The following is a 15,690-nucleotide window of genomic DNA, read 5'->3' on the forward strand; positions in this document are numbered from 1 at the left end:
TGAATAAATGAACACTGAATAAAGATATGCCTACACTGCAAAATAGGTTTTGTTTTTAATTTGGGTTAGCTAACATGGGGGGCTAACTTGAATTAAAATAGCAGTGAAGACACAAACTCGGCTTTTAACTTCCATTTGCAGCTCGAGTTCAAGCCTATCTCTCACTTTCTCCTACTCAATCCTTCAGTCCACTGGCCAAGTGAGCCTGGGACTTTATATCCTGCCCCAAAATCTTTAACCGACATTCATCTCTTCTCCAAAAAAGCCTCTAGAATTTGCATCATATGAGTTCTCCTGGCATTTAGTATGTGGCCAGCATAATATTTACCGCATTTCCTCATCCAGGTTTGCATTTTATATATTGCATGTACTACTGTACCATACTATCAAATATCAGACGGGTAGCCATGTTAGTCTGTATCCACAAAAACAATGAGGAGTCCGGTGACACCTTAAAGACTAACAGATTTATTTGGACATAAGCTTTCGTGGGTAAAAAACCCACTTCTTCAGATGCATGGAGTGAAAATTACAGATACAGGCATAGATATACTGGCACATGAAGAGAAGAGTTACCTTACAAGTGGAGAACCAGTGTTGACAAGGCCAATTCAGTCAGGGTGGATGTGGTCCACTCCCAATAATTGATGAGGAGGTGTCCATATCAAGAGAGGGAAAACTGCTTTTGTAGTGAGCCAGCCTCTCCCAGTCCCTATTCACTAGCTACTAGCCTAGCCATTCCCAGTCCCTATTAGCCCAGCAGAAGAGTCTCTCCTATCTCGGGGACTCTCTTTCTGCCCCACCACCTCCACACACATGATACAGTTCTGCAGTGATCTGGAAGCCTACTTTCGCCCATCTCTGACTCAAGGAATATTTTCAACACACCACTGAACAGCGCATTGACCCACAGGAACCCTCCAACAACACTACAAGAAGAAGAATTCTGCGTGGACTCCTCCTCATGGTTGAAATGACAAACTGGACTTCTACAAAGAGTGCTTCCGCAGACGTGTACAGGCTGAAATTGTGAACAAACAGCATCACTTGCTCCATAACCTCAGCCGTACAGAATGCAACGCCATCCACAGCCTCAGAAACAACTCTGACATTATAATCAAAGGGGCTGACAAAAGAGGTGCTGTAGCCATCATGAACAGATTGGATTATGAACAGGAGGCTGCCAGGCAACTCTCCAACATCACATTCTACAGGCCACTATCCTTTGATCTCACTGAGGAGTACCACAAGAAACTACACCATCTGCTCAAGAAACTCCTTGGTATAGCACGGGAACAAATCTACACAGACACATCCCTAGAGCCCCGACTAGGGGTATTCTATCTGCTACCCAAGATCCATAAACCTGGGAATCCTGGACGCCCCATCATCTCAGGCATTGGCATTCTTACAGCAGCATGATCTGGCTATTTGGACTCTCTCCTCAGACCCTACGCTACCAGCACTCCTAGCTATCTTCGAGACACCACCGACTTCCTGAGGAAACTACAATGCATTGGTGATCTTCCTGAAAACACCATGCTAGCCACCATGGATGTAGAAGCTCTTTACACCAATACTCCACACGAGGATGGACTACAAGTTGTCAGGAACAGTATCCCTGATGAGGCCATGGCACACCTGGTGGCTGAGGTTTGTGACTTTGTCCTCACCCACAACCATTTCAGATTTGGGGACGACTTATACCTTCAAGTCAGCGGCACTGCTATGGGTACCCACATGGCCCCACAGTATGCCAACATTTTTATGGCTGACTTAGAACAACGCTTCCTCGGCTCTCGCCCCCTAGCGCCCCTCCTCTACTTGCACTACATTGATGACATTGTTATCATATGGACCCATGGGAAGGAGGCCTTTGAAGAATTCCACCTGGATTTCAACAATTTCCCACCATCAACTTCAGCCTGGACCAGTCCACACAAGAGATCCACTTCCTGAACACTATGGTGCAAATAAGTGATGGTCACAAAAACATCACCCTATACAGGAAACCTACTGACCGCTATACTTACCTACATGCCTTCGGCTTCCATCCAGGACAAATCACACGATCCATTGTCTACAGCCAAGCCCTAAGATACAACCGCATTTGCTCCAATCCCTCAGACAGAGACAAACATCTACAAAATCTTTATAAAGCATTCTTAAAACTACAATACCCACCTGGGGAAGTGAGGAAACAGATTGACAGAGCGAGACAAGTATCCAGAAGTCACCTACAACAGGACAGGTCTAACAAGGAAAACAACAGAATACCACTGGCCATCATGTACAGCTCCCAGCTAAAACCTCTCCAGCACATCATCAGCGATCTACAACCTATCCTGGAAAATGATCCCTCATTCTCACAGACCTTGGGAGGCAGGCCAGTCCTTGCTTACAGACAGCTCCCCAACCTGAAGCAAATATTCACCAGCAATTACACACCACACCACAGAAACACTAACCCAGGAACCAATCCCTGTAACAAACCCTGTCCCCATATCTACTCTAGCGACACCATCAGAGGACCCAACCACATCAGCCAAACCATCAGGGGGTCATTCACTTCACATCTACTAATGTGATATATGCCATCATGTGCCAGCAATGCCCCTCTGCCATGTACAGTGGCCAAACTGGACAGTCTCTACGTAAAAGAATAAATGGACACAAATCAGACATCAGGAATGGTAACATACAAAAGCCAGTAGGAGAACACTTCAATCTCCCTGGACATTCAATAACAGATTTAAAAGTAGTCATCCATCAACAAAAAAAAACTTCAAAAACAGACTTCAAAGAGAAACTGCAGAGCTACAATTCATTTGCAAACTTAACACCATTAATTTGGGCTAGAAATTAACAGTATACTAATGAAGCGCATGATTGATATGGGTGTGAAGTTAATGTTCTCTCCTCCGGGTTAGTTCACAATCTGGACACTGACTACAGACAGTGGTTATAAAAGCTTGGAATGTTTATGCCTTGCAGACAGTGGGTAAAGCTGTATGCTCTGTGCTGTACAAAGATATAATAAAGTTGACTGCAAAGTTTTATATTGTTAAAGGTACAGCTGCAAATGTTGTTCCATTATTGTCCTACATACATGTGATGATACATGGGATGTATGATGTATGTGATGTACGTAGGACATGATGTATGCATGTATGATGTACATAGTTTGCATGTCATCTGTGGAGGATAGCCCAGGAATGTGAATTTGGGGATATTATGCGTAGTCATGGTTGGTGGCCAAGGTTACGCACAGACATTGAGCATAGTTTGAAGGCATGCTCTGCCCACAAAGTGCATATAACGTCTGTTCCTCCGGATCCTTTGAAACCAGTAGTCATAGACAGATCATAGCAGAGAATTGCAGTGGATATTACTGGCCCCCTGATTTCACTGCATGATTACACCCCATTGACTGTTTCAGACTATTACTCATGTTATGCCTTTGCATTCATAATTTCACAAGGCACTTCAGAGGAGCTCATTTCTTGCCTATCTACTTTATTTGCTACGTTTGGCTTACCAGAGAGCCTTGTTTCAGATAACAGGATATCTTACGTACTGTCACAGGGTAGGCACACCCCATCACAGGGTGTCTGGTCACATAGGGTTAGATGGAAGGGTGGAGGTGATTCTGCAGCTGGTCAGGTCCTACACCAATAACTTTTACTGTAACATGGGGTAGTATTACTTAGTAACTAGAGTCAATAAGCAACCCTTACTATCAGGGTAGTGTGGTCCAATGGCCAGACTCAGTGAGTGGTTCTTTCCCATCAGGGCAGCACGGCCCAACGGCCAGAATCAGTGAGTGGCCCTTTCCATCAGGGCAGTGTGGCCCAATGGCCAGAGTCAGTGAAGTAGCCCACCTCTGTGAGATTATGTGGCCAGTTGGCCCATTGGGGAAGAGGGGCGCCATTCGGGGGTGTGGCACCCCGGGTAAGGGAACTCGGGACCTCCCTGCAACTCCAAGCCCCGGCCCAAGGCCCTAGCGTTGGTGGGGGTGCTCACAAACAAGTCAGTGGGGATCCTCCCAAAACACACTGACCAGTCCCCTGGTTTGCTTGCCAGCTAAGAGTTCGAGTCCCCTGGGCTGCTTCTTACCCTTTCTCCCTCATCAAAACTTCCCAGGTCCCCTGGGTTTCTGGGGTCCTCAAATGGCTGGACTCCCACCAGTGCCGTCCTTTCTCTGGGCTCGTCGGGCAGCCTGGAGTCTCCAGTCAGGAACTCTGTGAGCCATAGTCCCATAGTCGGGGTTTGTAGCAACTCCCTGCAGGAAGCTCACAGCCTGCATCCTTCCCCATCAGCAGCCTCCCCAGACTGAGCTGGGCTGCTACCCTTTACATGCTGCCTCCAAGCTGAGCATGCCCAGCAGGATCAGAGGGGCGGTGCTTCCGCAGCCTGCAAAGCATAATTAACCCTTTAGGGACTGGTGTGGGGTAGGCACACCCCATCACACACCCTGCCTCTGAAGACTGGACCTGGCAGGGGTCCATCCCCATTGTCCCCCACTCCAGCCCAGAAGAAAAAGTCTGCATTAGCATGGGCCCTACCTGGGCAGTGTAACACGCTGAACTCGTAGGATTGGAGGGCGAGGTAACATCTCATAATCTGTGAGTTCAAATCCTTCATGGTGTTGATCCACTGTAGGGGTGCATGGCCAGTAGGTAATACTGTTAAGCCTCTGTCACCCATTTTACCACTCGGGCATCCTTTTCAATGGTGGAGTACTTGACTTCTCAGAGAAATAGCTTCCGGCTTAGGTATAGCACGGGGTGTTCCTCCCCCTCTCATTCCTGAGATAGAACATAAGAACACCCATAATGGGGTGGACCAAAGGTCCATCTAACCCAGTATCCTTTCTTCCGACAGCGGCCAATGCGAGTTTCTTCAGAGGGAAGGAACAGAACAGGCAATCATCAAATGATCCATCGCCTGTCGCCCATTCCCAGCTTCTGGCAAACAGAGGCTAGGGACATCATCCCTGTCCATCCTGGCTAATAGCCATTGGCGGAGCTATCCTCCATTAATTTATCTAGTTCTTTTTTGAACCTTGTTATAGTCTTGGCCTTCACAACTCCTCTGGCAAGGAGTTCCACAGGTTGACTGTGCATTGTGTGAAAAACAACGGCCCCTAGCCCCACTTCTGAGGCATTTGTTTCTAAAATAATGGGTTTTGAGGAAGCGTGGTTGGAACAGGACGGGTGCGTGGGTGAGTTGCTCTTTCAAGAGCTGGAAGGTCCTTTCACAATCCTCCAACCACCGGACATTCCATGGCCGGGAGTTCTTTGTGAGGTAGGAGAGGGGGGCGGCTATCATGGCAAAGTCTGGCATGAACCGTCAGTAGTATCCGGCCAAACCCAGGAACTTCCTTAACTTTCTTCTCGTTGTAGGGGTGGGGTAGTCCTGCAGGGCCTGTACCTTGTCCACCAGGGGGTGGAGTTGGCCCGCCCCCACCGTGTATCCCAAGTAGGTCACTTCTTTCCACCCCTTTCCACCCCTTTCCACTTCTTTCCGAACCCCGCCAAGGTGACACTTGGCGGGGTTTACTGTGAGACCTGCTTCCTTCAAGGCCTGTAGGACCGTGGTGAGATGTTGTAGGTGTTCCTCCCGACTTGTGCTATAGACCACAGTATCATTAATAAAAGCTGCCACATACTGCCGGTGTGGCTGCAACAGTTGGTCCATCAATCACTGGAACCTAGCCACAGCCTCATGTAACCCAAAGGGGCACGGTAATGAAATGGTATAGACCGGGTGGTGTAGGGAAGCCTGTCTTCTCCCAGGAAGTCGGGGCCAGGGATATTTGCCAGTACCCATTGGTCAAATCTAATGTTGATAGAAACTTAGCACTACCCAGCTGTTCCAGCAGTCAATTCATCCATGACATCAGGTAGGCGTCAAAGCAGGAAATGGCATTCACCCCCTAAAATCTATAAAGACCCTCATAGTCCCATCAGGCGTTGGGACCAGGACTATGGGGCTTCTCCATTCACTCCGGGATTCTTCCACTACTCCCGTGGCTAGCATTGCCTCAAGTTCCTTCTGGACCACTTCCCACATTTTCCAGGGAAGTAGGCGATGTTGGTTGCGGACCTTTTGTCTGGGAATGATATCTATGTGGTGGCTGGTAATACTCATCCATTCTGGTCAAGAAGATAAAACAGAGGGGAAGTCTTGGACAAGCCGCTGTTGCTCTGGGCTCAAGTCCTTCCCCAGTGTGATTGGTGTTGTGCCAGGGGCTCAACTGGCTACTGCTCCCAATTCAGGTTCTGGGGGGTAGGGGGTGATCAGTAGGCCTTCCAGGCCTTCAGGACGTTCACACTGTAGACCCATAGGTCTTTTCGTCGCCCAGGGAGTCTGACTTCATAATACCCATTGAACAATCTCAAATGGCCCTGGCCATTTGGTGAGTAGTTTAGATTCTGATGATGGCAACAGGAGCAAGACCCTGTCCCCAGCCTCAAAGGTCCGCATCTTGGCCCCCCAACTATATGGAGATCCTGGGTTTGCTGGGCCTGAAGCAGGTTCTTCTAGGAGAACTCCCCAAGCTGGAGATGCTCAATTAGTTGCAAGATGTATGGGGCTGACCCTGTGACCCTCAACTCTTGTTCCTCTTAAGTCTCTCGGAGAAGGTCTAGGATCCTCCTTGGCTGCTTCCCATAAAGGAGCTCAAACTGGGAGAACCCTGTCGAGGTCTGGGAGACTTCACACACTGCAAACAGTAGTGAGGGGAGCAGCCTGTCCCAGTGTTGTGGGTCATCGTCCACGAACTTCCTCAGCATGGTTTTTAGGTTCCGTTAAATCTTTCTACGAGGCCATCAGTCTGTGAAAGTCTTGAGAGTGTGGAAGTTTAGTAGACAACATAACTTGGCCATAAGTTTGGAGGAGACATTCGTCCCCTGGTCTGTCAATATTTCTCTAGGTATCCTGACCTTAGCAAAAATTTTCAGAAGCTCTGAGGCTATGACAGGGGCCGTGGTGGCCCATAGTGGACGGCCTCCAGGTAGCAGGTCACATAATCGACTACCACTAGAATATACTGACACCCTGTGAGCCGTAGTCCCGTAGTCGGGGTTTGTAGCAACTCCCTGCAGGGAGCTCGCAGCCTCCGTCCTTCCTTGTCAGCAGCCTCCCCAGACTGAGCTGGGCTGCTACCTTTTATACGCTGCTTCCAGGCTGAGCATGCCCAGCAGAGTCAGAGGGGCAGGCTTCCTCAGCCTGCAGAGCATAGTTAACCCCTTCAATGCTGGTGTAGGGTAGGCACACCCAGTCACACGTACCAAAAGAGTTTGAAGGCTTTCTGATGAGAATTGGTATATTTTGTTATAAATCTGCTGTGTATGCCAAGGAAATGAGATAGTGGAAAGACTGCATGAGACTCTGAAGTAACATGTAGCTTACATATTAGAGTAACACTGAGATACACCCTTGCATTAAATCCTACTTTATATGATATTCAGAGTATGCCTCACGAAAGTACTGGAGTAACCATGTCCTATCAGCTCTTCAGCCAACCTAGTAGGACCAAATTGTTTATAATGACAGAAAAGGATAATCCCACTCCTTCACTGTCCTTGAAAACAACTGATGTGATTAGGAAATACACGAGTTTCAACAAGCATATCCATAAGAGACTCGAAGCAGTCTATCCTGGACAGGCAGTGTATGTTAGCTGGGGATCTGGAAGCATTTTGAATGCTTCTGGCATGATCTTCCGGGCTACAGGCTAAGGAGCATGCCAAATACATTTACCACAGGGAGAATGCACTGTTCACCAGCAAGATATACTGTTTACTGAAAGAGGAACAGACAGGGAAGAGGATGCTCTTTCTGTGTAAGATGTGGCCAGCTGGGGAAGATGTAGCACAGCAAGGGTGCCCACGCAGTGAACTGAATCAGAGGTACAGCCTACAGCCCCAAGGTCACTTGATGCCTCCAACTAGGTATCGCTGAACTTTTGGGGAGAAGGGAAGGAAATTGTGTGCATGTGTGCGTGTGTGTGTGTGTGTGTGTGTGTGTGTGCATGCACACATACCGTTGGATGTGTGCTGCTGTTCAGGAACCATTGATACATATCTGCTGTTCGAACTGTTATGTTTTGTTTAAACCTAACCAGTTCATGGTTATTACATTTGTGTATTGTTTTGTCACTGTTGTTTTGTGTTTTCGGATTGTTATTCTGGGGGGCATCAGAGTATATACCTTAAAACTTGTAATAAACAATTGGACTGAAATATTGCAAGTAGTCCATGCACCACAATTTTAAAAGTAAAACCCCTTCTCCTTCCACAACTGAATACTCTGGTGCTATTGTAACATGCTTATAATTTGATCTGTATTGGGGATAACTTTGTACTTCTTCTGCAGAGGTTCTAATATCTCTCATGGAACATTTAAGTATTATCCATCTTTTGACAATCGCTAACTTTTAAACACATTAAATCGAAAGACATCCTTGGTTGGGGGGGCACAGATTTTCACTTTTCAAAACACAAAAAATAAAAAGGAAGTCCTTTAAAGTTTAGCCATAAACCTGAATTTCAGGTCTTTCTAATAAATGTTTTTTGTATCCTCAACCATAGTGCCAGCTTAACAACTTCTCCCCTGCTTGGGATCACTACAGTATGTTTTCTCAAAACACCTTTAAAAGGACCAGTGAAATGCAAGAAGATGTTCTACTTACCACACTAAAATCAAGGTTTTTGTCAATCCAGTCTTGTCCTTCTCTGAATTCATCATGAAGTCCCATGATATAGAGAGTATCCAAAGCATCTACTATGGTAGCACCCATTTGCGAATTTCCTACAAGCAAAAAATAAGATTTCTATTAGAAGCGATTATTTCACTGGAAAAAAATGTCACAGGCAAAAATAAATAGTTGAAGTACTCTTAGATCTTGACAAGGTGATAGTACCAGGAAGAAATCTCACAGTCAGACAGAAATTAGGAGCAGCATGAAGTCCCTGGCGCTTAGGTACATTGCTGAAGGCCACACATTTGGGTTTTGGGGGGAAAGAGAGAGTGAAACTTGATTTCCTTACCAGAAGATGACCAACCACATTTTCAGGGAGCTACAACGACTATAAGGACATTCAACTTCAAATACCTTTAGGGAATACTTGGACAGGACTGGGGAAAGAGTTTTACTTAAGAGATCATCTGTAATTTCAAGTATCTGTAGGTTTCAGAGTAGCAGCTGTGTTAGTCTGTATCCGCAAAAAGAAAAGGAGTACTGTAGCACCTTAGAGACTAACAAATTTATTTGAGCATAAGCTTTTGTGAGTTACAGCAGTATCTGTAGTAATCCTTTGCACATCCCAACATTTAGCAGAGGAATTACACTGAATTTTGCAAACACTGATGTTAGTTAATTGCATGTCTTACTTATTGAAGGTAACTGTCAATTACCATCACTGTGTCATATTCCAGACAAAAAAACTACATTAAGATGCAGTAAAGGTTCCAGATATGTATCAGTACCCTGTAGTGATTCTATGCAATAACTATACAATTACGATTAAAGCATTTTTGTGTTTCTTGTCCCAAATTAGATTAAGGTGATTTTTTAAAGACACATTCAATCTTTTTTTACCCCCTCCTTTCTGGAATCACTTCAGAGGAGAGACAAGGTTTGGGTGTCTGTGATTGTGTGTATAAGCCCCACAGTGGGGAATCAAGGGTTAACAAGCAATTCTAAGCCCCAAAGGCACCTGCTGGGCATGCTAACAATGGAAGCAGAGCTCAAAAGGGAGCCGCTCAGTTCAGTCACAGCTACTAGGGCATGGGAGCAGTCCTACACTAGTAGCTTCTGTACAGAGGCTGCAGAAGCTTCACAGCACCTGGACCAGAGCCCATGTCTGAGCCACTGAAGGCCCCCGTGGAGACTGGGAACAGGGGACCACGACTGATGGAAAAGAGCTTCCAGATCACAGTTAGGGAGAACCCCCCTTTTTTGAGTCTATAAGCAGACCCTGCTGCGTCTTAAGTTGGTAGAGGCCAGGGCAGGAAGCAACCCATGAAGCAGGCTTTGTGGTGCCCATTCCCAGGCTGCCTATCTGACTGACAATCACAGGGCCCTGGGTTGGAACTTGCTGCACCAAGGAGGGCCTAGTGTAACAGTCTGCATATCTATGCTCACCCTTTTTTCAAGACTAAGATAAACTTTGTACAAACTATGCCTTGTAAAGTATCATTTGAAAACCCGTGATTTACTGGTCATTATTGTCCTGGTAAAATAAGTGTGGCAACGTTGTATGTAAAGTTATAAGATTTTACTGTATAACATTACTGAGACATATTCCAAGTTTAGAAAAGCAGGCACAAACTGGTTCTTCGAAGACAAAAGGCAAACTGACACCTCAGACGGGTGTCAACAAAATCAGATAGACTATCACCTGGTTAAACAGCCATTCTTTGGCAGGAAAAAGGGTGTGAGCAAGAAATTTACGTCTTGCCAAAGAAGCAGCTGGAAGTTCCCATCTCCCCAGATTTTGTCTTCTGAACCCCAGCTGGAGATGATTTTCAACGAAGAGAAAAAGGATAAAAATGAAGAACAGAGGCCCCAAATCATCGCTCATGGCATCTCTACTCATGACATCAACAACACCTGAAGGACAAGAAAATTACCACTGAATTGGGGGGGAGATCGTAGCTGAAAGAACTGCAGCCAGTAAGATTGCTAAAGCATGTTGTGAGATAAACTTTTGCTTTGAATTCACTTAGCTTGTTAAGTTAGGTATTAGTTGTGTTTTGCCTTTTATTTCTTTGTAATCAATTCTCACTTTTATGCCTTATTACTTGCAATCACTTAAAATCTATCTATCTTTCTGTAATTAATAAACTTGTTTTATCTAAACCAGTGTGTTTGGGACACTTCATTTGTGATAACAGGATTTGTACACATTGTTTTCTATTAAAAAATGACAGACTTTATATGAGCTTGTGTTGTCCAGGAGAGGTCTGGGCAGTACAAGATGCACATTTCTGGGGGTAAGTCTGGGACTGGGAGTTTGCTGGTGTTGCCATGCAATGTAATTCATGAGTGGCTGGCTATAGCACTCAGACAGTGTTGTTGGGAGTGATTTACATGCTGGAGGCTATGTGTGAACAGACCAGGAGTGGTTGCTTTCACAACGAAGCAGTGACAGAGGCAGCCCAGGATAGTGAACTGAGTAAATACAGGTGTCCATCAGTCTACATTGTACTCTGGGGAATTTCACACCCACATTCCCCTACCACCAGCCACATACCCTCACCACGGGGAGACACAGCTGGACTCAGACAAAGACTCCCCAACAATGTCTTAATTGTGCATTTCTCAACTTCATATTTCTGGATTTCTTTCAAGCATAGCTATAACTCTGAATTTCCTGGGTTTGTAGTACTTGATTTTGGGATAATCACAATATCCCTGTAATTTTTTTCTACCCTAAATTACTGATGCATAATTACAAACTTAACTCCATGTTAATTTTTTTGTCTCGGAATAAAAATTAGATACAACAATCTTTAGTAACTTAATTACAACCCTAAACCTCTGACTGAGAGAAGCTGGGACTGGATGACAGGGGATGGACCACTTGATAAATTGTCCTGTTCTGTTCACTGCCTCTGAAGCATCTGGCACTGGCTACTGATAGAACACAGGATACTGGGCTAGATGGACCATTGGTCTGATCCACTATGGCCATGCTTGTGGTCTTACGTAAACTAATTTCTTCAAAGATAACTTATGCACAAAATTTAAATGAATTTTAATTATATGTAGAAAGTTTGAAATGTTTGTTATTTCTTTGTTAAGACCATTCAAGACAAAAAAGGCTGAAACAGTTGCTAAATATTTTAAAGGACCAGTTTTTAATTAATTTAAACAGAAATTAATTAATGGATTTACTTATAATTCTCATAAAATTCATTCAGTATTCAAAGAATAAGTACCGTAAGTTCGGAAAGGATGTACTGTATTTTTCATACAAAATAAAGGTTGAATCCCTGCCAGAAGTGCGTAGTAGAATTCAGCCTTAACTATGATGTCACAACCAATGCCTCACTAATACTGTGATAGCTATTGCAACCTCATGCATTATATTTCGGGATGATTGGATTAACTTTATGAATGCTATACATCACATTGTAGGCTAAGGATTGTGTTCTACTCCATGGGGTGCATTACTGCAGCTCCTCCAGGTCTTAAAAACAGTGGTGGGTAATTACTGTCATCCCTGGGACTCAAGAGAACTACTAACCCCTGGGATAAATTGCATATTTGGTTATTGACCAAATAATTAATGACTAGCACAATACATATATACTAGGCGGGCAAAATTCAGGGTTATACAGACAACCTTTACTCTGATATTTCTTAATGTATAAGTTATTGACTATGAAACCTAAATAACGTTGTCTCAGAGTAGATTTTGTATATTGTACTTCGCACTATACTGCAGTTTTCCTTTCAATGTAACTTTGAAAACCTTAAATTTACTTTTATTAATCTATTCATCTTTTCTCATTCTTCCGCACAAGTAAGCTTCTGTTTCACGCCAATCTAGGGACTTCCTCCCTATTTTAGATAAAAAGAACAGGAGGACTTGTGGCACCTTAGAGACAAACAAATTTATTTGAGCATAAGCTTTCATGAGCTACAGCTCACTTCATCGGACGCTCAAATAAATGTGTTAGTCTATAAGGTGCCACAAGTACTCCTTTTCTTTTTGTGGATACAAACTAACATGGCTGCTACTCTGAAACCTATTTTAGATGTTTGAAAACTAATCCCATGTTGTAAATCAACACCTCTTCCTTAAGGAACACTGTGGGTTAAATATTTTTAAAAGGTTGAGGACAAAAATCAATATTTTGGAGCAATATCTCTGTTCTGTTGTGCTTCCAGAGAGAGCAAAGTGAGTGGAAAACACAAGTCCACTGCTGGGGATTCTCTTGACTAGGGGAGACCACAACAGGTGTAGAGCTCCTACACTTCCCCCTCAGTAGTCTCTGACACACAGGAATGTTGGGGCTGGAGGCAAATATATAAGGGTCATGGGGGGGGGAGGTCATGAAGGGGCCCCCAGATTATTCTACACTGAACAGGGGCTCAGACAGAGAATCAGGGAGCAGTAACTGGGTGTCTCAGCTTCTCTTCTTCTCTCCTGGACTGTTCTGCCTGGCTATAGGGAAAGGGGAGCAGAGTCATTCTTTATTAGGTGCTCCCCTGGGCTCAGGCAGTCTTAGTTGAGCACCTATTCTGTTCTCCTTGGGTCTCCCACAGCCTAACAGGAAACAGGTAATGGTGCAAGCAGAATTACTCTTCTCCATTTCTTATGATTCACCTCATGGCCAACAGGGAAGCTGCAGTAGGGAAGGAACAGCAGCTGCTCAGAGCTTTCCAAGCTCACACTGCAACTGCTTCAGGGGCTTGCAGGGTAGAGTTGTGAACTTTCTAATTGCAGAAAACCGAACACCTTGCCCTGCCCCCTGCCCCACCACACCCCCGCCCCTTCTCTGAGGCCCCATCCCCGCTCACTCCATTCCCCTTACCCTCCCTCACTCACTCATTTTCACCAGGCTGGGGCAGAGGGTTGGGGTGCGGACTCTGGGGTGGTGATGTGGATGAGGGGTTTGGAGTGCAGGAGGGGGCTCTGGGCTGAGGCAGGGGTTTGGGGTGTAGGAAGGGATACAAGCTCTGGGCTGGGGCTGCAGGCTTCTGGGTGGGGCAAGAAATAAGGGGTTCAGGGTGCAGGAGGAGGCTCTGGGCTGGGGCAGGGAGTTGGGGTGCAGGAGACAGTGAGGGCTCAAGCTGGGGTGCGGGCTCTGGATGAGGGCTTGGGATGCAGGAAGGGGCGCCGGGCTGGGGCTGAGGGATTCGGAGTGTGGGAGGGGGCTCCAGGCTGGGGAAGGGAGTTGGGGTGCGGGAAGGGGCTCGGGTCTGGGGCATCAGGTGTGGGCTCCGGGAGGGAGTTTGGGTGTGGGAGGGGGCTCGGGGCAATGGATTGGGGTGCAGGAAGGGGTCTGGGGTGCAGGCTCTGGGTGACGCTGACCTCAGGCAGCTCTCAGGAAGCGGTGACATGTCCCTCTAGCTCCTAGAAAGAGGAGGGCAGTCAGGGGTTCTGCACACTGTCCCCACACCCGCAGGTGCTGCCCCACAACTCCCATTGGCCATGGTTCCCACCCAATGGGAGCTGCGGAACTGGCACCTGGGGCAGGGGCAGTGCACGGAGCCCCCATGGCCATCCCTTCACCGAGGAGCAGAACATGCCGGCTGCTTCCCAGGAGCCACGTGGAGCCAGGCATGGAGCCTGCCAGCCCCTCTGCACCATCAACTGGACTTTTAACGGCCCAGTCAGCAGTACTGACTGGAGCCACCAGGGTCCCTTTTCTACAGGGTGTTCTGATCAAAAACTGGACACCTGGCAACCCTATTGCAGGGAAACCAGTGGCATACATCTAGGGAGACAGTTATACCTTCTCTATAGGAAGAGGGCTAATTCAAACTAAGTGACTGAAACAATACTTTAACTCAAAAACACAGCACTATAACTGTAGAGCCACTAATGACTCTTTCAAAATTAGGCCTAATTATTAGGTCTTTAAATTACCAACATTTCAACAGGGTTATTTAATAAAACCTAATCTGCATAGACTGAGAAAGGTTTCACTAGTCTGGCTTTCCCAGAGATCCAAGCATAAAGTTTCTCTCTGACCTCTCTGAAAGAATAAACTTCAAACTCCTCTCTTTACAGGAACAGGACCCTTAGTATGAAACAGGCAGAGGATTATAGCCCCAATTAAAAAATTCACAACATGAAAATTGAAACAATTCTCCACCTCAATTTCCTTTTCCATCTCTAACAAAGCTTTGGCAATAAAGCTGCCAAAATTGAAAACCCTTTTCTTATAAAATCTCTTAATGGTTCACAATGAACAAGATAATGTTTAAGAAAATGGATTGAAGAATGAATTTTAATTCCAATCTGCAAATAAGTGGCTCAAAATAAGTCAATGAAAATAGGCAGTATATATAAAACTGCCACATATGATTTCAGCAGAGCTATAAAATGCAATGAGTAAACGCTTAAACCACAATGAGAAAATTAATTGCCTTCAACATTTTAGACCAATTAAAAAAAGCAGATAAAAAAAGAAAGGCTACTTACTCTACAGAAACTGGAGTCCTTTGAGATGTGTAGTCCCTATGTGTATTCTGCTCAAGGTATGCATATGCTTCAGTCACCTGACCGCAGAAGATTTTTCATTAGCAATGTCTGTTGGTCTGTGCCTGCACCTCCTCATGCTCCAACCCAAGGGCATAAGGGATGTCACAGACTGACTGCCTTTCCAGTTCCTTCTCTACCACCAATCATCTTAGGAAAGGATCCAAATCAGAGGGGAAGGAGGGTATGTAATAGAATACACATAGGAATCACACATCTTGAATAACTCATTACTATAAACCTTTCTTTCTTCTTGAGTGACCGTCCCAATATATATTCCACTCAAGGTGACTCACAAGCAATATCCAGTGAGGAGAAGGGTGCAAGAAACTGTGCTGTACCACACAATGCAGAACTGCTGTGCCAAAGGGTACATCTGCAGGAGAAGCTTGTACCATCATGTAATGTCTGGTAAAGGTATGCCCTGACACCCATGTTGCTGCTCTACAGAGCTCCAGAAGGG

The 15,690-nt window shown here is 45.6% G+C and overlaps 1 protein-coding gene across 4 annotated transcripts in view; it reads right to left on the minus strand.

The window, feature by feature from the left end:
• Window positions 1–15,690, minus strand: part of MAN1A2 (mannosidase alpha class 1A member 2) — a 304,833-nt gene that overhangs the window by 144,274 nt on the left and 144,869 nt on the right. For all 4 annotated transcript variants that reach the window (XM_073310578.1, XM_073310569.1, XM_073310564.1 and 1 more), the window contains exon 4: window positions 8,699–8,817. In XM_073310578.1, the coding sequence (XP_073166679.1) occupies window positions 8,699–8,817 (119 nt within the window). The remainder of the gene's footprint in view (window positions 1–8,698; window positions 8,818–15,690) is intronic.

The sequence above is a fragment of the Lepidochelys kempii genome, chromosome 1 (genome assembly GCF_965140265.1).
Source record: "Lepidochelys kempii isolate rLepKem1 chromosome 1, rLepKem1.hap2, whole genome shotgun sequence".
In the NCBI taxonomy this organism is placed as follows: domain Eukaryota; kingdom Metazoa; phylum Chordata; order Testudines; family Cheloniidae; genus Lepidochelys; species Lepidochelys kempii.